Source organism: Tachyglossus aculeatus, chromosome 1 (genome assembly GCF_015852505.1).
Source record: "Tachyglossus aculeatus isolate mTacAcu1 chromosome 1, mTacAcu1.pri, whole genome shotgun sequence".
NCBI lineage: Eukaryota > Metazoa > Chordata > Mammalia > Monotremata > Tachyglossidae > Tachyglossus > Tachyglossus aculeatus.
In genome coordinates this window covers 96,915,198-96,939,701 of record NC_052066.1, presented here as the reverse complement: position 1 = coordinate 96,939,701, position 24,504 = coordinate 96,915,198, and the positions used below count along the sequence as shown (strand labels likewise).

The 24,504-nt window shown below is 43.4% G+C and overlaps 1 protein-coding gene across 1 annotated transcript in view; it reads left to right on the top strand.

Moving 5' to 3' along the window:
* The window catches only part of ATR (ATR serine/threonine kinase), a 135,703-nt gene that overhangs the window by 69,015 nt on the left and 42,184 nt on the right, over positions 1-24,504 (top strand). The window contains exons 26-34 of the mRNA XM_038746446.1: positions 1,983-2,117; positions 5,914-6,124; positions 6,789-6,967; positions 9,202-9,366; positions 15,882-15,973; positions 19,370-19,461; positions 19,755-19,932; positions 20,854-21,033; positions 23,536-23,695. Of these exons, the coding sequence (XP_038602374.1) occupies positions 1,983-2,117; positions 5,914-6,124; positions 6,789-6,967; positions 9,202-9,366; positions 15,882-15,973; positions 19,370-19,461; positions 19,755-19,932; positions 20,854-21,033; positions 23,536-23,695 (1,392 nt within the window). The remainder of the gene's footprint in view (positions 1-1,982; positions 2,118-5,913; positions 6,125-6,788; positions 6,968-9,201; positions 9,367-15,881; positions 15,974-19,369; positions 19,462-19,754; positions 19,933-20,853; positions 21,034-23,535; positions 23,696-24,504) is intronic.

The following is a 24,504-nucleotide window of genomic DNA, read 5'->3' as shown; positions in this document are numbered from 1 at the left end:
TCTGGGTGAGATTCATTCATTCATTCAATCGTATTTAGTGAGTGCTTACTGTGTGCAGAGCACTGTACTAAGCGCTTGGGAAGTACAAGTGGGCAACATATAGAGACGGTCCCTGCCCAACAACGGGCTCACAGTCTAGAAGGGGGAGACAGACAACAAAACAAAACATGTGGTCAGGTGACAAGTCATCAGAATAAATAGAAGTAAAGCTAGATGCACATCATTAACAAAATAAATAGAATAGTAGATATATACAAGTAGAATAAATAGAGTAAAAAAATCTGTACAAACATATATACAGGTGCTGTGGGGAGGGGAAGGAGGTGTAGGGTAGGGGGGATGGGGAGGGGGAGAGGAAAAAGGGGGCTCAGTCTGGGAAAGCCTCCTGGAGGAGGTGAGCCAAATTTTACAGTAATTTCTTAGACAATCTGGAATTTTTTTGGCCATTTCATTTGATCCAGTGAATTAAGGTATTTAAAAGCTATCTCTCAAGTATTATTTTAAAAGAAGCATATTTAGCATGCCTCATTTGTATTTGTGATTAAACGCTCTTATTGTCCTCTATCAGTCAATCAGTGGTATTTATTGAGCACTTATTTACTTATTTATTTACATTGTGTAGACCTCTTGGGAGATTATAGTAGAGCAGCAGGGTTGGTAGACATTTTTCCCTGCCCAAACTGAGCTTACAGTTTAGAGGAGACAGACCTTAAAATAAATTACAATGCCAATATGGGGCTGAGGGTGGGCGTGAATATCAAGCGCTTGGGTGACTTAAAAGAAATAAGGGGTATTAGAAATGAGGGCTTAGTTTGGGGAAGGCCTCTAGAAGAAGATGTGACTTTAGTAAGTCTTCGAATGGGGAGAATGGTGGTCTATTGTACATGAACTGGGGGGTCGGGGGGAGTTCCAGACCAGAGGGAGGGCATGGGCGAGGGGTCAGCAACAAGATAGATGAGATCGAGATACAGTGAATAGGCTAGTGTGAGAGGAACCAAGTGTGTAGCCTCTATTGTAGTAGGAAATCAGGCAGGTAAGGTAGGTTATTCTAGGAAAGACTTATTTTACTGTTCATTTTTGCTTTTTCTGTGGCCCATCTTGATTTGTTTAAAATTGACAATTATAATATTTCATTATGGGCAGGGAATAGGTCTGCTAATTCTGTTGTACTTTCCCAAGTGCTTAGTACAGTGCTCTGCACATAGTAAGCGCTCAATAAATACCATTGATTGACTGATTATATCATCTAATTATCACCATCTAATAATCACATCAAATATGTTTGAGTATTTTATTTGAGCACAGAAGATTTTTTTGAAAACTTTCCCACTGAAGTGTTCTTCAAGCCTTTTCACTGAACTGACTTTTAAGGATTTAAGCTCCCACGAGCTGAAGTCTTTTAATAAAGCTTTTTTTCCAGGAAAAAAATGTTAATATTTTAAAATTGATATAACAGCACTTAAAGAAAAATAATGCATAATAGAGTAACAGAAAATAATATTCATGTTTGCTAGAGATTCACTGATAAATTAGGCCCATGGCCCTACAAGATTTCATTGCCTGTTACTCTTTAAATAAAAACTCTCCTTATTGTTATTTAAGGGGGAAAATAATTTTTGAAAAGGAAAATCCCTTTTTTCGTATTTGGCATGTACTTAAAATAGGGATTTTTTTATTTCTAAAGGAGATTTTGGAGGAATATCTACCCTTTGTTCCAAAGTGCTAAATGTTGTCTTAATGGCTGAATGTATCTGTGCACCTCCTCAAGTGCCTAACTTTCAGGGAGTAATAGTCTCAGTTTAACCCATGAGAACTGTTTTTCCATTATTACAAAATAATATATTTGAGGCTATGGATTGAAGGACAATATTACCTAGGAGGTCCCTGCTCAATTTTTCATGCAACCAGAAATCTTTTTGCTCTCCATAAGCAACGTTCAGTGTGCTAGATTTGTCCTCAAACCAAAGCCACTTTTGTTTCAGGTTCACCATGATCTTGCTAGTAAAGTCTTCAACTGCTGTAGCATTATGATGAAGCATGACTTCAAGGTGACAATCTACCTTCTTCCACACATTCTTGTCTACGTTTTGCTGGGAAGTAACGAAGATCAGCAAGAGGTGAGAGTGATTTTCTGTAATCTTGCGCAGGTAGACCTGGCTGGGCCCAACCAAAGTAGTACTGGATGTACATGATAGATGTGAGGTGTAAAAATTCCACTTCCTTAACACTTGAAGACTTCAAGGCCTGAGATTTACCATAGCTTCAGCGCTGATGCTAGTCTGCACTGTGTCCTTGGGCGATTTACTCAACCTCCCTTCTCCTCAGTTTCCTCATCTATAAAATGGGGGTGATAATGCAGCATGGCAGAGTGGATAGAACACGGGCCTGAGATTCAGAGGGGCATGGGTTCTAATCCTGGCTCCGCCACTTGTCTGCTATGTGACCTTGGGAAAATCAGTTCACCGCTCTGTGCCTGTTACCTCACCTGTAAATTGGAGATTAAGACTGTGAGCCCCACGTGAGATAGGGACTATGTCCAACTTTGATTTGCTTGTACCCACATCAGTGCTTAGTTCAGTGCCTGGAACATAGTAAGTGCTTAATAAATACCATTGTTGTTATTATTCCCCTAACACATAGAGATATTGCGAGGGCAAAAATGAAAGCAGTAATGTGCAAATAAGCACATTATATCAAATTCAAGGTATAAAGATCAGCAAGTCTCAAATCCAGCTTCCATTATTGCACCCGACTACTAGACACTATGGTCTGGCCACTGGTATAGATCATCTATACCTTCTCCCATGAGCCCCACTGGACCAGGCAGAGGCCATGGATAAGTAGCGTGGGGAATCAATCAATCAATCGTATTTATTGAGCGCTTACTGTGGCAGACACGGCAGAGGGGTCTCATGGGATGATGTATCGAAATTGGGTGGGTGGGGAGGCATTGGGGACAGAGGGATTGGTGGAATGAAACAGAGCCAAGAGGATGGCCAGAGAGAGCCCAGGCAGGAAGAAGTGTAGAACAAGGTGACAAGGCTTTGGGGAGGTGGAGAGTCCAAATTTAGAAAAAAAAAGGCAGCCTGGCTTAATAGAAAAAACATTGTTCTGGGAGTCACAAGGCTTGGGACCCAGTCCTGGGTTCTGTCATGTGCCTGTTGAATGACCATGGACAAATCATTTAACTTCCCACAGGAATTATTGCATTTGAAGTTCAAAAACACAATATTCTATATTACGATTTAAACTTCCGTATGGTACAAATAGAGTAAAAGATGCTGTCTTTTACACATACCACATGTTTCTAGAATGAACTTAGTCTAAAATATTCATTCATTCAGTTGTATTTATTGAGCACTTACTGGGTGCAGAGCCCTGCACTAAGCGCTTGGGAAAGTACAGTACAATGATAAATAGTGACATTCCCTGCCCACAACGAGCTCACGGTCTAGAGAGTTCTCTAGGCTACGATAGTGTTCTCCGCTATTCCAAAGTGGCACATAGCTGCTGTATTTATCCTTGATCTAGGTACTTATTTTTCATTTCTTCCCATTTTTTCTACCTGATGTGGCAAATGAATATTAGAAATGTTTGTTCCACTCTCTATCATTACGTTTCAGGTTACTCTGGAGGAAAACACTCGGTAATTCATATGAACATGAGGGGAAAGAGTAGACAATATGAATGATGGAGAATACTAGGTATATTTATACTTTGTTTTATTAAGGGAATGAATTTCCTTGGGAGTCTGCCATCATAAACGAAGTTCGGACTTTTGTCCAGTCGCAGACTTGGAGAACCTTCGGGAAGGAATTGATGATAGTGGTTTGCACAGTAGCCCTCTCACACTCTTGTCCCTGCCAACCACCTTGTTGCCGAGTCAGTGTTTGCAACAGGCAGGCAGGCGTGATTGCCTTTATCATTTAAGCGTGACCTTTAGTCACGTCCATCACTCCTGCAAGTGTGATATTAGTCAATCATATTTATTGAGCGCTTATTGTGTGCAGAACGCTGCACTAAACGCGTGGAAGAGTACAATATAACAATACAACAGACACATTCCCAGCCCACGGTAAGCTTACAGTCTAGAAGGGCAGACAGACATTAATATAAGCAGATAAATTACAGATACGTACATAAAGTGTTGTGGGGCTGGAGGGGGAGATGAATAAAGGGAGCAAGTCAAGGCGACACAGGAGGGAGAGGGAGAAGAGGAAAGGAGGACTTAGGCCTCTTGGAGGAGATATGCCTTCATTAAGGCTTCAAAGGCAGGGAGAGTAATTGTATGTTGCATATGAGGATGGAGGGCACTCTGGACGTGGGTGAGAGGTTGGCGGCAAGATAGATGAGATTGAGGTACAGTGAGAAGGTTAGCATTAGAGGAGTGAAGTGTGAGGGCTGGATTATAGTAGGAGAGTAGCAAGGTGAGGTAAGAGGGGCAGGGTGATTGCGTACTTTAAAGCCAGTGGTGAGGAGTTTCTGTTTGTGGAGGTGGATGGGCAACCACTGGAGGTTCTTGAGGAGAGGGGAACCATGGCCTGAACGTTTTGGAAGTATCTGGCAAAAAGCTTCAGTGTGCCTCTATCTCACCTGTCCTGTTGTCGACCCCTGGCCCACATCCTACCTCTGGCCTGGAACGCCCTCCCTCCTCAAATCCGCCAATCACTCGTCCCCCCTTCAAAGCCCTACTGAAGGCTCATCTCCTCCAAGAGGCCTTCCCACACTAAGTCCCCCTTTTCCTCAGCTCCCCTATCCTTCCACATTCCCTCGACTCGCTGCCGTTGCTCTTCCCCCCTTCTCCCTGCCCCACAGCACTAATGTATATGTGATGATGGTGATCGTAGTATTTGTTAAGGGCTTTGCTGTGTGCAGCACAGTTGTGAGCACTGGGGTAGATACAAGGTAATCAGGTTGTCCCACGAGGGGCTCCCAGTCTTAATCCCCATTTTGCAGGTGAGGGAACTGAGGCACAGAGAAGTGAAGTGACTTGCCCAAGGTCACACAGCAGACAAGTGGCAGAGCCAGGATTAGAACTCATGACCTCCGATTTCCCAAGCCTGGGCTCTTTGCTTCTCATGTATCTGTGATTCTATCAATCAATCAATTGTATTTATTGAGCACTTACTGTGTGCACAGCACTGTACTAAGCGCTTGGGAAGTACAGGTTGGCAACATATAGAGACAGTCCCTACCCAACAGTGGGCTCACAGTCTAAAAGGGGGAATTAATATTAATATTTATTTATTCTATGTATTTATATTGATCCCTGTTAACTTGTTTTGATGTGTATATATCTATAATTCTATTTATATTGATGCCTGTTTAGATGTCTTTCTCCCCCCTTCTAGACTGTAAACACGGTGTGGTCAGGGATTGTTTCTCTTTATTGCAGAATTGTACTTTCCAAGCGCTTAGTACAGTGCTCTGCCCACAGTAAATACTCAATAAATACGTTTGAATGCATGAATGAAGTTATTTTCAGTAGGCATATATGAGAGTTTGTTCAATTCTACCAGATGATGTCATTTAGTTCTATTGTTTGGACCAAGTTGGTTTTCCTATTTCATGGTTTTCCAAAATGTGTACACTTTGACAGATTTGAGTAGAAATGAAAGAGTGAGTTGTGTTGCTTCTTTTTTTTTCCAACTGAAAAAGGATTCTTGTAGATTTGTGTTGAAACTTCAGCATCTGGCTTTCTGTTTCAGAGCTGTCTTTCCGAATGGTCTTGATACCAACAGAAAAAATTATTTTGAATGTTCCTTATTAATATACATCTTAGTGTTTTGCACCATGAAAAGTCATCCCCCTAGAACAGTCAACTTGGAGATATCCCATGTTGCGAACATTTTGGCGCTCGGTTTATACTGTGCAAGTAGGAAAGGATTAACCCCATGAGACATTCCTTTGCAGGTTTATGATGAGATTATGGCAGTTCTAAAGAACGACGACCCCCACACGGCAAGACTCCAGGATAGTGCGTCTGACCTGAGCCAGCTCAGCACCCAGACTGTCTTCTCCATGCTTGACCATCTTACACAGTGGGCCCGGCACAAGTTTCAGGCACTTCACGCTGAGAAAGTTGCTCATAACAAATCAAGCAAAGATAAGGCGGATCTGAACCGTGAGTGACCCTCTTTGGCGTTTAGTCACCCGCTTCCCTCCTCTTTCCTATCCTCTCATCTCTTTCCCTCTCTTTACTTTCTTATTGCCGTTCTGCCAACTGTCCATTTTCTCGGCAGCATCTCCTTTCCTGTTAAGGTGGATTTGGGGGAGTGCGGTTTTCCTGGAGGGATGTGTATGTGGGAGAAACAGTGTCCCCAGAAAGTGACCAAATTATGTTAGTGCATCTTCAGAATGTCCATTGAGCAGTCTTGTGCTGTCTCTTCACTCCACCATCACTTCAGACTGTTTCCAAGAATAATAGCAATAATAATAATAATAATAATAATAATTGTGGTTTTTAAGTGCCTGTTATGTGAGAAGCTCTGAGGTAGGCATAGTGCAATTAACACCATCAAATCAGACTGTCATGAGACCTGTTTCCCGTGTATCCTTCCATTTCCCCCTCACTTTTTAGGTAATTGAGGTGGTAAAATAATATCTAAATGTGTGTAAAAGACAAGGACCTTATGTTCTTTTCCTATGTTTTGCCCCAGAAAGCCACTAAAATATATACCGCTCTTTTGTGTATATATAGTAATTAAACTCAATTTTGTGGTCTTAGTGATAACTTTATTAATGAAAAGTATGTGATCCTGTTTTAATAACTGACTTCTTCCATCTAGTATCCAAGGAAGGCCTTGGCGAATATCAGAGTGTAACACATTTTCTCGACCTTATACCTCAAGACACATTAGCTGTTGCTTCCTTCCGCTCCAAAGCATACACCAGGGCGGTGATGCACTTTGAGTCATTCATCACAGAAAAGAAGCAAGATATTCAGGAGCATCTTGGATTTCTACAGGTTTGAAGTCCATATTTTTCAAATGAAGAATTAAGGGTTATGATTAGCGTTGCATTTAACTGGAGATATTAATTATTCAGTGGTATTTATTAATAATAGTGATAATAACAGTAATGCTATTTGTTAAGCACTTACTATGTGCCAGTCACTGTACTAAGCACTGTACAAGCAAATCGGTTGGACATAGTCCCTGTCCCACGCGGGGCTCACAGTCTCAGTCCTCATTTTACAAATGAGGAAACTGAGGCACAGAAAATCAATCAATCAGTCGTATTTACTGAGTACTTACTTTTTGCAGAGCACTGGACTAAGCGCTTGGGAAGTACAAGTTGGCAACACGTAGAGACAGTCCCTACCCAGCAGTGGGCTCACAGTCTAGAAGGGGGAGACAGAGAACAAAACCAAACATATTAACAAAATAAAATAAATAGAATAGATATGTACAAGTAAAATAAATAAATAAATAGAGTAATAAATATGTACAAACATATATACAGGTGCTGTGGGGAAGGGAAGGAGGTAAGACAGGGGGACTTGCTCAAGATCACACAGCAGACAAGTGGCAGAGCCGGGATTAGATCCCATGACCTTCTGACTCTGTGGCCCGTGACATCGTCATCAATCGTATTTATTGAGCGCTTACTATGTGCAGAGCACTGTACTAAGCGCTTATGACGTGCTTACTGTGTGCAGATCACTGTACTAATAATTATGGTATTTGTTAAGCACTTACTACAGGCCAAGCACTGTTCTAAGCGCTGGTAGAAACAAGGTAATCAGGTTGTCCCATGTGGAGTTCACAGTCTTAATCCCCATTTTACAGAAGAGGTGACGGAGGCACAGAGAAGTGAAGTGACTTGCCCGAGGTCACACAGCAGACAAGTGGTGGAGCTGGGATTAGAACTCAGGTCCTCTGATTCCCAAGCCCGTGGTTTTGCCACTAGGCCATCCTGCTTCTAAGCACTTGGGAGAGTACTGTAAAACAGAGTTGGCAGACGCATTCCGTGCCCGCAACGAGCTTCAGTCTAGTGGTAAATGAACTGTGAAGGCCTAGTCTCATCGCCCTTCTGCTCTAATTGTGGAACATCCATTGTCCTTTTTGCTTGCTCCCTTCATTTAACCAAATAGCTTATGACTTGGACAGGACCATGAAAGATAATCTAGTCCAACACAACCGTCTCCGTGCAAAAATGCAACTAAGGTGCATCAGTTATTTGAGCATCTATCTTGCGCATGGCCCAGTACTTGATTTGGCTGGCATGTTGATTGCTTTCTAAGCCATCTTGATAGATTTCATTCATATTGTTTTTCTGATTTGACAAGCATTCTTAACATTGTTCTTCTGGGATAAAGTAACTGCCAAGAAAGTGGTATTAATTACTTGTAACTCTTAAGACCCTAAAATTCATTCGTAGTCAGAGAGTTATAGACAACATTTGCAAATTACTTCTTTAGAGCATAAAGACCCGAATATGCAGCTGGGAGCAATAAGTCAACTATTCTGTGAGTGCAAATCCTACTTTATAGTTGTTTTTAATGTTGAGAATTCTGTTTGGGGTGAAGTAGGCTGTGACTGTGAACCCGTTGTTGGGTAGGGACTGTCTCTATATGTTGTTGACTTGTACTTCCCAAGCGCTTAGTACAGTGCTCTGCACACAGTAAGCGCTCAATAAATACGATTGAATGAATGAATGGAGTACCAATTTTATGGGCTCTCTGAGATGTTGTGCATTATGAACTTTATATCGGGGTCTTTGCAAAGCGGTCATTTCCAAAATTTAAATAACTAAACACACGTTTCCCCTCACCTTTCCCAGCTAGGAAGTAAACTTGCCTCATTTTGAGAATTAGAAGAGTCTTGTCCCTGCTCCACGTTGAATTTGATACCTGATTAGTGGGCCAGTAGTTGTCTCTGTTTAGGGTTTTTATCCCTGGCGTTGGTAACTCTCAGGCTGGATTTCCGTAGGTGGGGTGAAAGTCACTTTTTGAAATAAGAGGAGCGTGACGGTAAAAACAATGTGGAGGTCAGTTTCTTCTAAGATCAGAAAGAGCAAAAGAAAAACTGGGGGTCCTCAATGAATCAGTGCTATGCCGAATCATACAATAAAGCAAAACACTCTATGGCAGGGCCCCACCCTAGATTTCATTTGATCTTTCGAAGTCCTCCTCAGCCGGCTTGTCATGTAAATGAGTGGTGTTTCTTTTTTGTTCCCTATTGGACTGTATGAATAAAGAAATTGTATGCAGCCATGCATGAACCAGACAGCGTGGCTGGTGTAAGTGCAATTCGGAAGGCAGAGCCAACCCTAAAAGAGCAAATCTTAGAGCATGAAAGCATTGGATTGCTGAGGGATGCCACGGCCTGCTATGACAGGGCTATTCAGCTCGAACCTGACCAGGTAAGTGAAAAATGTAAGTGTAATGTAATGTAAAAATGTAATTCCTCCAATACGTGACAGAAACGTTCTCATTTTACACGGTTATTCGTGGTACGCGCACCTTTTCGAAATTCGAATTTCTTCCTTGAATTTGCAGTCCAACACTAGATTCTATCTGTGCTGCTCATGACAGCCCACCCATTTTGGGAGCACTGGTCTCACAAATATTCAGACTACGAGGACGGTCTCCTTGATAGCACAAGGAGCAAGGTACAGGCACTTTTGAAAAGCCGTACTTAAAAGCTGCCTCCTTCAGGAAACTCTCCTGTTGAATTAGTAGCCCCAGTTCTCCATCTCATCAGCACACTCCATACTCTCCCTTTCCCTACATACATTCTTGTCATTGCATGTACATTCACTGTTGACTGTGTGTATATGTCACAACTCCCGTAATTAAATTATAAACTTCCTAAGGAGAGGGGCCAAGTCCGTTCTCGTACTTGTTACCCCAAGCACCAGGGCACCTTGACGCTACCCAATATATGTTTGTCAAGAGACTATTTTTCAGGCTTCCAGTTGATGAAGATAGAAATCTAGAGCCTGCGATTTGGTTTTCCTCTTTAGTTCAGCATAGCATCATTGATTGTGGCATAAGGGTAAGGATAATCCTTTAGGTGTTGAATGAGATAATTAGAAAATTTTGAAAAATGACCTGAGAGTTGAGTCGAACAAAAATCCCCACAAAGAGACATGAAGGGCTTTAGTCGGTTCTTCGCAAATGAGTGTTTTCTGTACATGTTTTGCTAACAGATTGGCAGAATTAAAAAATATTCTTCCAGCAACGAACGGCTCTCTGAATATAGCGCATGCACGCACATAATTTTGGTCACAAGTTGAGGACTAGTTCATGAGTTTTCCTTATCATGGAATTCTATAAGAACACAACCCCAACATCATTAATTATATTTTACGTGGATTGGAAAACTCGACCAAATCTAGGAAAAAAAAAAATTCATAGAGATTTCTCTAGTGCATGATATGTAACCTACTTAATTTAAGGGGGATGATGAAATAGGGTAGCTGCTTCCCCCTCATCTTTTTTTTAATCATCAGAATCATTCAAGCCCTGGCTGTGAGGACATCACTCGACCAGGAGCATGGAAGTTTACAATACAGAGCAAGACACAGTCACTGCCCTTAAGAAGCTCTCAGTAAAATGGGGGAAAAACAGGCAGGCATAGATTCTATTTCTACAACAGAAAAAACAGAAAAAACCCAGAGACAACTGGTAAAGATAAAAGGAAGGGAAAAAATAAGATAATAAATAAGCCAATACATTGGAGTGCTGTGGGTGTCTAATGACCAGGAAGGGGGAAGATAGATGAGGAATCCTTCCCGGAGGAGATAGCTTTTAGGAAGCAGTGTGACCTAGTGGAAAGAGTCAGAGGACCTGGGTTCTAATCCCAACTTTGCCACTCGCCTGCTGTGTAACCTTGGATAATTTCTCTGTGCCTCAGTCCCCTCATCTGTAAAATGGGGATTTTGATACCTGTTCTCCCCCCTATTTAGACCATGAGCCCCATATGGGACAGGGACTGGGTCCGACCTGATTGTCTTGTATCCGTCCCAGCACTTTATAAGTGGTTGGCACACAGTAAGTGCTTAGTAAATGCCACATTCATTGTTGTCATCATAGGAGGGCGTAGAAAGCCGGGAGAGATGTGGTGTTGAGGATTTGAATGGAAAGGGAATTCCATACAGGAGAATGTTTATCTGAGTTTAGGAGAGGCCGAGTGTAAAGAGACAGGTAAGGAAGTTAATGCAGTAGTTTAGGAGGGAGGCAATGAGGTCTTGGACTGGGATGTTCGCTGTAAATCGGGAAATACGTGAAATACTAGGGAGGGAAAATCAGAATCTAGAGAGAGACTGGTGGGAGGTGAAAGAGAAGATTCAAAAATGACACTGTGATTATGAGTTTCTAAAGCAGATAAGATGGTGTGGTTGAACATTTTTGTTGGGGGTGATACCTGGGATCTGAATATCCAAGACAAATTGAGACTGTTAAATTGTTTCAATCCCCGTGGGAGAATAATGGATGTAGGGTAAGGGGAAGGAAAGCGGCAGGGTGGGAGAAACCTCTTCACCATGTGAAGTCTTGTTCCCAGCAGTCAGGACTTGTTGTTCTGCAGTAGACCTGGAGGATGGATGGTTCTAAACTCTCATGGCACAAACTTTGGGACTCCTACTTTAGTTAGACTGAGCCCTCATCTCCCCTAGAGAATTTAACCTTTGGCTCACTGCCCAGTGTAGTTATTGGCATAGATGCTTGCCTACTTCTAAACTGAAACCTAGTTCGTCAGGGAGGAAAGGGGCCTGGGGTGGATGCAACAGGAAACTGGGCCACCCTGCACTGTTAGGCCCAATGACTTAAAGGGCAGAGGAGCAGCTGGTGAACTGCTGCAAGCGAGTTGGGTCGGACCGGAATTACCTGAAAGGTACTCCTAAGGGACAAGGCAGGATGCAAAAGTCATCCTGTGGGCTCCTTGGGATCCCTAGCACTGAAATGGAAAGTCCCATCTGGTTCAAGAGGAGCAGAAATATCCTGGAATTTTGGCTCTGCCCCTTGTCTGCCGTATGACAGTCCCCCTTCTAGACAGTGAGCCCACTGTTGGGTAGGGATCGTCTCTATCTGTTGCCAACTTGTACTTCCCAAGCGCTTAGTACAGTGCTCTGCACACAGTAAGCACTCAATACGATTGAATGAATGAATGAATATGACCTAGGGCAAATCACTTCACTTCTCTGTGCCTCAGTTACCTCATCTATAAAATGGGGATTGAGATGGCAAGCCCCATACCAAGCACTTAGTACAGTGCTCTGCACACAGTTAGCGCTCAATAAATACAACTGAATGAATATGGGACAGGGAATGTGTTAAAACTGATTTACTTGTATCCACCCCAGCGCTTAGTATAGTGTCTTTAATAAATACCACAGTTATCATTAGTACCCCAGCCTCGAAAGGACTCTGGGCCCGTAGCAATATATCAATCAATCAATCAATCAATCGTATTTATTGAGCGCTTACTGTGTGCAGAGCACTGTACTAAGCACTTGGGAAGTACAAGTACAATATATCCCAGATTGGGCTGGGTTCATTAGAGGTGTGATCCCACTGCTACTACCGCATCACCTGCTACTGTATGTTGCCAACTTGTACTTCCCAAGCGCTTAGTCCAGTGCTCTGCACACAGTAAGCACTCAATAAGTACGATTGAATGCATACTGTAGCAATGATAAACATGTGCTTTTTGCTATTTCCAGAGGGTATTTGCGCTGGGATTTGCACCCTTTATTCAGCCCCACAGCACTTACATACATAGCTGAGGGAAACAGGGTGGCCTAGTGGATAGAGAACAGGCCTGAGTGTCAGAAGGACCTGGGTTCTAATCCCAGCTCTGCCACTTGTCTGCTGGGTGACTTTGGACAAGTCACTTCATTTCTCTGGGCCTCAGTTACCTCATCTCTATAATGGGGATTGAGACTGTGAGCCCCACATGGGACCAGCACGATTTGCCTGTATCCACCCCAGCACTTAGTACAGTGCCTGGCACATAGTAAGCGCTTAACAAATACCATAATTATCATTAATATTATTATTACTGGGAAGGAAGAGGCAGTATCACCTTTTGGAAGGAGCATGGGCCTGGGAATCAGAAGACCTGAGTTCTAATCCCTGCTCTGCCAGTTGTCTCTGATGTGATTTGGGGCAAGTTTCTTAGCACTTCTAGACTGTGAGCCCATTGTTGGGCAGAGATTGTCTCTTTTTGTTGCTGAATTGTACTTTCCAAGCACTTAGTATAGTGCTCTTCACAAAGTAAGTGCCCAATAAATACGATTGAATGAATGAATCTCTGTAAAATGGGGATTCAGTACCTGTTCTCCCTCTTAGACTGAGCACACCAAGTGGGACAGGAACATTTAAGTACAGTGCTTAGCACATAGTAGGCTCAACAAATGCTAGTAGTATTATTGTTATCTGTATTTCTCCTTGGTCTATTATGCAGAAAGCCAAAAGCAGGGAGAGGTTAAGTAACTAGCCCGAAGTCACACAGTCTTTTGACTTCCAGCACAGTGCTCTGTTTCCAGTAGACCACAGTTTCCCCAGGTGAGGCCTGTCAGGGGCTTCTGGAGTCTCTGTGGCATTCTGCTCCAAGAAATATTCTCCGTTGGATAAGATCATTTCCATTGTCGCTTTCCCATCCACAAAGCCTGTATCCCCGTCTCCAGAGGGCTGTTCCTGCTGTTCTTTCAGGGAAGTTAGGATCAGGAAAGCTGGCAAATTCCTCCATGCTTTTTTATTTCTTTATTGATATTTAAGCACTTACTTTGTGCCGTGCACTGTACTTACCCTTTGGGAAGATAACAAGCAAGCCAGGAGGTTGCGCACAGTCTCAGTCCCTCAAGGGGCTCAAAGTCTTAATGCCCATTTTACAGATGAGGTGATTGAGGCCCAGAGAAGTGCAGTGACTTGCCCAGGGTCACACAGCAGGCAAGTGGATTAGAACCCAGGCCCTTCTGACTCCGAGGCTCTATCCACTAGGGCCGTGCTGCTTCTCAAAAGGTTACTCGTTCTATCCCAAAGGTTAAAATCCCTGCAATAGAAGGGAGATTCCCCCCTACTCTGAAGGTAGTCCAGGATGCCTGTAGCGCCATCATAATGGGGATCACCCTGAGGGCAACTGGTTTAGACTCCTCTTTAGGACCCCTCTATACCGCTCAAGAGTTATCTATAGGATGGGGATTAAGACTGCGAGCCCCATATGGGACAGGGAACGTGTCCAAACCGATTTGCTTGTATCCACCCCAGCGCATAGTATGGTGTCATAAATAAATACCACAATTATTACGTTTTTCCGGCAATAAGTAGTAATAGCTGAAATAGCCTTCCCATTGGAAGCCATAAGTCTAGTCCCACAGGTAGGAGGACAGCAAATACAAGTTTTATCAGTGCTCTTTTCAGTACCTTCTTCAGTTCGGGTGCGTAAACACTGCATTATAGCTTTAGTTCTGTTTGTTCTGACGATTTGGACACCTGTCTCCATGTTTTGTTTTGTTGTCCGTCTCCCCTTTCTAGACTGTGAGCCCGTTGTTGGGTAGGGGCCGTCTCTATACGTTGCCGACTTGTACTTCCCAAGCGCTTAGTACAGTGCTCTGCACACAGTAAGCGCTCAATAAATACGATTGAATAAATGAAATTAATGAAGAGATGGTTCAGAACTACTGCTGGGCCTCTGCTCAAGTTCAGCTGAGCCCTATTCTGCTTTAGGGAGTGCCTGCTGTGACCGCCCAGCGCACCAGTCCAATGATGGACCATTTGATGGGAGCAACTGGTGGATGATTTGGAAGAAAATGGTTTGGGCTGGGAGGGAAATATCTCAACTCAGGAGATAGGGAGAACTTTTGACTCAAACCTGCCATCCTTCAATCAGGCAGTGGTATTTACTGAGCGCTTACTTTGTGCAGAGCACCGTACTAGGTGCTTAGGAGAGTACAATACAACTAAGCTGGTAGACATGCTCCCTGCCCAAAACTAGCTGGCAGCCTAAGGAGGAAGACGGATATTAATATAAATAAATGTTATAATTTACAAATATATGCATGAGTGCTGTGGGGCCAAATCCCCCCGACTCCTCTCACCCCTGAGCCGCTTCTTGCGGCGTGGCATAGCAGAAAGAGCACGGACATGAGAGAGAGGGCGTGGGTTCTAATTCCAGCTCTGCCACTTGTCTGCTGTGTGACCTTGGGCAAGCCACTTAACTTCTCTGTGCCTGTTACCTCGTCTATAAATTGGGGATTGAGACTGAGAGCCCCACGTGGGACAACCTGACTACCTTGTATCTACTGCAGTGCTTAGAATCGTGCTTGGCACATAGTAAGCGCTTAACAAATACCATCATTATTTTTATATTAAGCTTTCAAAAGCACTCGGTAGCTAGTGCCCTTTCTGGGGGCCCTTCTTAAAATGTCCAGGTTCCTGTGGTGGTCCTTATGGATGGTGTTGTCATTGTGGATAGGGAATCATCAATCGTATTTATTGAGCGCTTACTGTGTGCAGAGCACTGTACTAAGCGCTTGGGAAGTACAAGTTTGCAACATATAGAGACAGTCCCTACCCAACAGTGGGCTCACAGTCTAAAAGGGGGAGACAGAGAACAAAACCAAACATACTAACAAAATAAATAAATAGAATAGATATGTATAAGTAAGATAAATAAATAAATAGAGTAATAAATATGTACAAACATATATACATATATACAGGGGCTGTGGGGAAGGGAAGGAGGTGTATGTGTCTGTTTATTGTTGTATTGTACTCTCCCAAGCACTCAATACAGTGCTCTGCACACGGTAAGTGCTAATATGATTGAAGGGACGTTAAGGGAACCAGTGAATGTGTTGGAGGTTCAGTTAGTATGAAAAGGAACTATATAACTGCAATGGTATTAATGTTTCAAATCTTTCTCAATTTATAGATCATTCACTACCATGGCGTAGTAAAGTCCATGTTAGGTCTTGGCCAGTTGTCTACTGTAATCACTCAGGTGAATGGAGTGAATGCTAACAGGTAATATTGTTGGAAAGACTCATTTGCCCTGACCCACTTCCTTATGGCTTGGAAGCAAATTCACACGCTCCGACCTTCCTGTCACCGTGCTGCCCTATGGGTTCCATAGCTGCTCTGCTTCCAGAAGGAATGCCTAGGGCCTAGAGAAAGTCCTTGGCAGAATTTCCTCAAAGGGCACGTTGGGTGGGTGACTGCACTCTCTAGGCAGAATAAGTTTTCTTCGCAAATACAGAAGTTTGGGAAGGCTTGGCAGCCTGCCAGCCATCCTGCAGGCTGTCACGCCTGGGTTGGATGTTGTAAACATTGTCAGTGGTCTCGGGTGAGCTGTGGAAGATCTTTCTCCTATTACAGCCCATCCTGTACACTTGGCTCCTCTAATGCTAACCTTCTCACTGACCTCGATCTCTTCTGTCACCGCCGACATCTCACCCATGTCCTGCCTGTGGCCTGGAATGTCCTTCCTCCTCATATCCGACATACAATTACTCTCCCCCACTTCAAAGACTTATTGAAGGCACATCTCCTATAAGAGGCCTTCCCTGACTAAGCTCTCTTTTCCTCTTCTCCCACTCCCTTCTGTGTCACCCTGACCTGCTCCCTTTATTCAGGCCCCCCTCCCTGCCCCACAGCACTTATGTACACATCAATCAATCAATCAATTCTCATATTTATTGAGCGCTTACTGTGTGCAGAGTATCTGTCATTTATTCATTTATATTAATGACTTTTTCCTCTTCTAGACTGCAAACTCACTGTGGGCAGGGAATGTGTCTACTAACTCTGCTGTATTGTACTTTCCCAAATGCTTAATTCAGTGAACTATCCTATTTATTTTATTTTGTTGGTATGTTTGGTTCTGTTCTCTGTCTCCCCCTTTTAGACTGTGAGCCCACTGTTGGGTAGGGACTGTCTCTATGTGTTGCCAATTTGTACTTCCCAAGTGCTTAGTACAGTGCTCTGCACATAGTAAGCGCTCAATAAATACGGATTGATTGATTGATTGATCTCCTACAAGAGGCCTTCCCTGACTAAGCTCTCCTTTCCTCTTCTCCCACTCCCTTCTGTGTCACCCTGACCGGCTCCCTTTATTCAATCCTCCCTCCCTGCCCCACAGCACTTATGTACACATCAATCAATCAATCAATCAATTAATTGTATTTATTGAGCGCTTACTGTGTGCAGAGCATCTGTCATTTATTCATTTATGTTAATGACTGTCTCCTCCTCTAGACTGCAAACTCATTGTGGGCAGGGAATGTGTCTACTAACTCTGCTGTATTGTACTCTCCCAAATGCTTAATTTAGTGCTGTGCACACAGTAAGTGCTCAATAAATACGACTGACTCACTGACTGACTTTTTCACAGCATTGCCTAGTGGATAGAGCACAAACCTGGGAGTCTACAGGACTGGGGTCTAATTATCGCTCCACCACTTGCCTGCTGGGTGACCTTGAGCAAGTTCATTCCATCGTTCATTCATTGTCAGTTGTATTTATTGAGCGCTTACTGCATGCAGAGCACTGTACTAAGCACATGGAAAAGTACAGCACAACAATGTGTCTGCCCACAATGAGCTTTACAGTCTAGAGTGAGGGAGAATCTCTTCACTTCTCCGGGCCTCAGTTGTAAAACGGTGATTAAAACTGTGAGCCCCTTCGGCATCATGGCCTGTATCTGACCTGATTATCTTGTCGCTACCCCAGCACTTAGCACAGTGCCTGCACAGAGTAAGTGCTTAACAAATGCCATTGCCAAAAAAATTGCTCTAGTTTTTAAGAAAGCGAAGAAGGAAGATAAAAATTGCGGTTCCCAAACTCTATAATTCTGGTTCCCGAAAATTCCGGTTCCCAAACTCTATAAAGACTTTAATTCTGATTGCCTTTGTCAGTCTGCCAGAGAGCAATGTATTGATCACTTTGGTTTCTTTCAGTTCAAATGATTTCAGCTTGTAAACCAAGGAGAGCTCGATATATTGATTTCCCAGAAAGGTGGGCTCTGGGCAGAGTATGGGTACATAATTAAATTTAGCTCCAATACCGAAGGAATGCTTTTAGCTTAGTTTTTCTGAACAGTAACATGCCAACGATCACATTGTTGTTCAGAGGTTTATCTCTCAAATGGATTGTCAGAATTTTCTTTAATTAGACTTAATCTTAATTAATCTCGGACCAGAGTGTCCTGGCACTGAAGCAGAGTGTCATTTCTGCCATTGTTTAAGCATTGCAAAGCAGACCCACAGGTTCCCCAGGGGAGAGAGTGGGATTTTCTAGGAGTCAGAGGACACCGCACAAAACCAGATTTCCTCCAGTTTAGGGGCCTTGTGGAATTGGCCCCCAGCTGTTGCAGTGGGATTCGGAGATGATGGCCATCACGGGAACACCCGTCCGTAAATCCCTCTCCTGGCCAGTTAAACGGTCAATCTGTCGTATATATTGAGTGCTTACTATGCGCAGAGCACTGTACTTAGCACTTGGGAGAGTACAGCACAGTAAAATAGGGAGGCACAATTCCTGACCACAAGGGATTTGTTTTAATTCTGTGATTTATTTTGATGTCTGTCTCCCCCTCTAGTCCGTAAGCTTGTGAACAGGGCTCATCTATGCATACTCTATTGCATTGCATTCTCCCACGTGCTCATTACAGCTCTCCAGACACAGAAGGCCATCAATAAATACCATTGCTTGAAGACGCTGACATATTAGAGGGGGAGACCGACATTAAAATATATGTGTGTAAGTCACCCGCCTATCTGATGGATCAGCAGTTACTTCTTCCAGTGACTGCTCTCGCTGAATTCAGATCAAATGGCCTGAAATCATCACATACTTCACTTCCTGGGGTGAAGTTTCTTCAAAGTAGGTAACTATCTTCATTAGAGTAGGAGAGAGGTAGAGGAAAGAACAGCATCCAGTTAAGCTTGCAGCTGCTTTGCAATGCAGAAAAGATGGCAGCAGGTGGATTTTACTTCATTGCTGTGGACCACAAGCACGCCTTCCAATTTCTCTGTTGGTTTTTGCTCATCTTTCCAAATCCTACCTTTTCTCGCCTTTCCTAATGTCTGTACCCAGCTTCTCTCATTGTTGTTTGCTCCAGCTACCGTAGCTATAATCTCCATTTGGCTCTTGGTGTAGATTCTGTGCTCCTCTTACTCTTTGAGCTGCTTTTTCCCCCCCTCGCCACCCGCCCCCACCCCGGGTCCATTATAACACTACCTCAATAATTGTAGTAAGATTGTTTAGGGACTGAGACAAGAGAAAGGACTCAGAAGTTGAAATACTGTTGATGTGTCACTGGAATTAGAAAGTGGATTAATGCCAAGTACTTTGTTCTAGTTTTATGTCAAGTTTTGATGAGCCTGAATATTTAGTTGCCTCTTTTGGATTTTATTTTTGTAGGTGTGAGTGGACAGATGAATTAAACGCTTACAGAGTGGAGGCAGCGTGGAAATTATCACAGTGGGATTTAGTGGAAAATTATTTGGCTACAGGTAAACTTGGTTTTTAAAATCTGACTATGCTAATTGACATTCAGCCTTAGTACATGGTAGCCAAGCAACCCGTACGATTGAGTATTCAAAACTGAGCTGAAGTGGTTTCCTTTCAGGTGTTAAAGTGATCTGAAACACAATTTTAAATCCCATTAGAGGCCCGAAACAGTGATTTCTGGGGAGTACTCGGCTATAAGAGGCTAGGTTGATTTTTGGAGTCCAGGCAGCTGTGAGGTGTGACATGTTGCATTTGTGCTGAAATCTCCTTTGTAACATCTCTTTGTTTGTCGTAGATGGAAAGTCCACAGCATGGAGCGTCCGACTGGGACAGCTGTTGTTATCTGCGAAAAAGAAAGATTCCGCAGCCTTTTATGAGACGTTGAAAGTAGTTAGAGCTGAGCAGATAGTTCCTCTTTCAGCTGCTAGCTTTGAAAGAGGCTCATACCAGCGAGGATATGAGTATATTGTCAGGTATTGTGAGGTTTCGATTACCGCTCTGAGGGTGTAAAAATTCACCTGAAAAATCAGGCAGGAGTTTTCTGAAAAGTCTTCAATAACATGATTGGAACATTGTGCTTCGTTAAATGAGATGACTCTTGGGCACATCGCGATTTGCGTCCTGTAATCCAATAGGGAAATGATGAGGTGGAGGAGCTTGTTAAATTGGCACATGTTTTTCCAAAGAGATTTGGGGAATTTTGTTTTGTGTTAATAAGTTAACATCTTAGCTGTTTTGCCAGTGGGAGTCTATGCGTTCATAATTGAACTCTTTTAGAGTGGGATCGATTAATTCATGGAGAGGATTTTCAGATATCTTGTCAAAAAATGCATTTTAAGAGTGTTTATGTCTGGGGGAAAGAGACTAGAAGTTTTTGGTCGTTATTAATAGCTGCTCACTCTGACATCCCTTTTGAAAACATTCAAGATGGCCAATGCTTTTTTAACCCATTTTAAAAGTTCTCTTCGTGCTTATTGAAGAGAAACACATAAAATATGCATAATTGCATTAATCAGATTTTTTTTAAAACTATATGTTTTTGAGCCATGTGAGCAGTGGTGCAACTAAGCTTCTGGATCGGTGAAGCCTTGGGTTATTGCCACGGTTGAGTGCTGTACTAAAGTTCAGTGTTGAACTATAAATTTTGTTTCTTTTCTCTGCACTTCCAGCCTATTCTTAGGTATTTGGAGATCACATCAGATAATTAAATTTATAAATCCGCATTCATATTTTTTTCCACAGTGGTAGACCAGTGGAATGAATCAGATTGTCAAGATTTTTAATTATTTCACATCCAAAGGAAAAAGTCTTTGCATAATTGGATGAATTCAAATGCCACACTTCAGTGAACGAGACCGAGTTATTTCTAAAACGGTTTTCTCCCCCCACCTTAGGTTACACATGCTCTGTGAATTAGAGCATAGCGTCAGACCCCTGCTCCAGCTGTCTCCCAGTGACAGTGACCCTGGAGATTCCCTGAACTGGCTGGCTCGTTTAGAGATGACCCAGAATTCCTACAGAGCTAAGGAACCCATTTTGGCACTTCGGCGGGCTTTGTTAAGCCTCAACAAAGGGTGGGACGATTTTCTTGCTTCATGCTTCTGTTTCAGGGTTTGTCGTTTATACTAACAATGCTGCGTGTAAGAGCCTTATTTAGGAAATATCCCAAGGGCATTTCTGCATAGAGCTTCTTAACGGGGTTGTAGCGGATTGACAAAACCAAACTCCTCATCTTTCCACCCACTCCCTGTTGTCCCCCATCACTGTCGACAGCAACATTATCCTTCCTGTCTCACAATCCCTCAATTTTGGCGTTATCGTCAACTCGCCTCTCAACCCACATATTCAGTTTGTCACCAAATCCTTTCGGTTTTAGCCTCCCGACATCCCTAAATTCCCCCCTTTCTTCTCCTTCCAAACTACTGCTATGCTGATCCAAGCATTTATCCTGTCCTGCCTTGAGTACTGCATCAGCCTCCTCACTGCCTTCTGTCTCTCCCCACTTCATTTTTCTAAAATGAGTTCAATCCGTGTCTCCCCACTCCTCAGGAACCTCCAGTGGCGGCTACCCATCCACCTCCACAGGAAACAGAAGCTCCTTATCATTTGGTTTTAAAGCACTCCATCAGTTTGCCCCCTTCTGCCTTCTCTCCCTGATTTTCTACAACCCATCCTTCAAACTTTGCTCCACTAACCCCAACCTACTCTCTGTATCTCGAGCTCTTCTCTCTCTCTCGACTGACTCGGTGCCCATATCCTCCCTGTGGGCTGTATTTCCTCCATGTATGACCGAGGACCACTCTGCCCACCTTCAAAGCCTTATTAAAATCAAATCTCCTCCAAGAGGCCTTCCCCGACTAAGCTCTCGTCCCCTCTACTCCCTCTCCCTTCTGTGTCACCTGTGCACTTGGATCTGTAATCTTAAGCTCATGTTTTGTTTTGTTGTCTGTCTCCCCCTTCTAGACTGTGAGCCCGTTGTTGGGTAGGGACCGTCCCTATATGTTACTGACTTGTACTTCCCAAGGGCTTAGTACAGTGCTCTGCACACAGTAAGCGCTCAATAAATATGATTGGATGAATGAATGAATGATTTTCACAGCTCTTACGTACATATCTGTAATTCATTTTCATGTCTGCCTCCCCCTCTAGACTGTATGCTTCTCATGTGCCGGAATGTGTCTACCAACTCAATCAGTGGTATTTATTGAGCGCCTACTATGTGCAGAGCACTGTTCTAAGAGCTTGGGAGAGTACAAGAGAACCAGCAGACACATTCCCTGCCCATAATGAGCGTACAGTCTAGAGGATGGACTTGGTTGTATTAAACGCTATCAAGCACTTAGTACAGTACTCTGCTCTCAGTAAGTGCTCTTTAAAAACCATTGATGATAATAATAATAATAATAATGACATTTATTAAGCGCTTACTATGTGCAAAGCACTGTTCTAAGCGCTGAAAGTTGATAGTTGAAATTTGCTTGCAAATTATGTACAATTATGTACAATTCAGTGGAGGGACTGGTAGCGCGGGCTGCTAGGACATCCTCTTCCTCCGGCGGAGACGGCGGCCCCCTCAACCCCAGGGCCCCATTGTGTAGGCTGTGGCGAGAGCGGCCATGGCGGCCAACATGTACAGGGTCCGGGGGCTTGGCCTAGTGGATAGAGCATGGGTTTGGGAGTCAGAGGTCGTGGGTTCTAATCCTGCCTCTTTCCTTCATTCATTCATTCAATTGTATTGAGCGCTTACTGTGTGCAGAGCCCTGTAGTAAGTGCTTGGGAAGTACAAGTCGGCAACATATAGAGGCGGTCCCTACCCAACAGCGGGCTCGCAGTCTAGAAGGGGGAGACAGACAACAAAACAAAACATATTAACAAAATAGAATAAATATGTACAAGTAAAATAAATAGAGTAATAAATGCATACAAACATATATACATATATACAGGTGCTGTGGAGAGGGGAAGGAGGCAAGGTGGGGGGATGGGGAGGGGGACACACTTGTCAGCTGTGTGACTTCAGGCAAGTCACTTAACTTCTCTGGGCCTCAGTTACCTCATCCGTAAAATGGGGATGAAGACTGTGAGCCTCACATGGGACAACCTGATTACCTTGTATCTACCCCAGCGCTTAGAACAGTGCTTGGCACATAATAAGCACTTAACAAATGCCATCATTATTATTGTTATCGTTATTATTGGGGCACCTCTTCAACTAGACTCTTTTCAGGGAGCCTCTGATAGGAGGTGCAAGGTTGGGATGGGATGGAAGTTACAAGTGAGGGAATTGGGCATCATTCAGTCATGGTATTTAGCGAGCATGTGCTATATGCGGAGTCATGTATTAAGTGCCCGAGAAAACACAACAGAAACAAAAGACATGGTCCATGCCGTCAAGGTGTTTCCAATCTAATAAGGAGGACTGGTGGCATAAATTTTTCCCTGAGAGTGGAACAGGAGGAAGAATGAGGCCATACAAAAATGAAAATATGTCAGGGTAGAATAAATAAACTCGTAGTAAGTAGAAAACAACCTTTGACTTATTCCAGCTGGTCTTTCTGTTTGGAACATTCCTTTAGACCTGATTATGGCGAGCTGGTCGGCGAATGCTGGCTGCAGAGCGCCCGGGTGGCCCGAAAGGCCGGACATCACCAGACGGCGTACAACGCTCTCCTGAATGCGGGGGAATCCCATCTGGCTGAACTGTATGTGGAAAGAGCCAAGTGGCTGTGGTCCAAGGTAAGACAGGAGGAAAACCACCGTGACAGGCATCTAGGTAGGAAGTAGCACTCTGCCCTCCGTGTTGTAACGGCATTGGGTGCTTCCAGCTTCCAGACAATCAATCAATCAATCAATCGTATTTATTGAGCACTTACTGTGTGCAAAGCACTGTACTAAGCGCTTGGGAAGTACAAGTTGGCAACATATAGAGACAGTCCCTACCCAACAGTGGGCTCACAGTCTAAAAGGGGGAGACAGAGAACAAAACCAAACATACTAACAAAATAAAATAAATGGAATAGGTATGTACAAGTAAAATAAATAAATAAGTAAATAGAGTAATAGACAAGCATGGTAGAACATTTATGTAGATTCACCTTTGAACAGATGTACCAAAAGGGCCAAACTCTGGAATGCAAACTGCCTGTGAGTCTCTCATCTCCCACTCCCTTCTGAGTCGCCCTGACTCACTCCCTTTGCTCTTCCCCCACCCCCAGCCCCGTGGCACGTATGTATATAGCTCTAATTTTATTTATTTGTACTGATATCTGTCTCCCCTACTCTAGACTGGGAGCTCATTGCAGGCAGGGATTGCCACTCTTTATTGTTGTATCGTACTTTCCCAAGTGCTTAGGACAATGCTCTGCACATAGTAAGTGCTTAATAAATACGATTGAATAAATGAATGAATGATCCTTCAGCTCATAATGAGCCCTACCTCTAATGTAGTTGTGTGGGTGCTGTATTGTGGATCGCCTTGTAATAATAATAATAGCGATTGTGGTATTTGTTAAGTGCTTACTATGTGCCAGGCACTGTACTAAGTG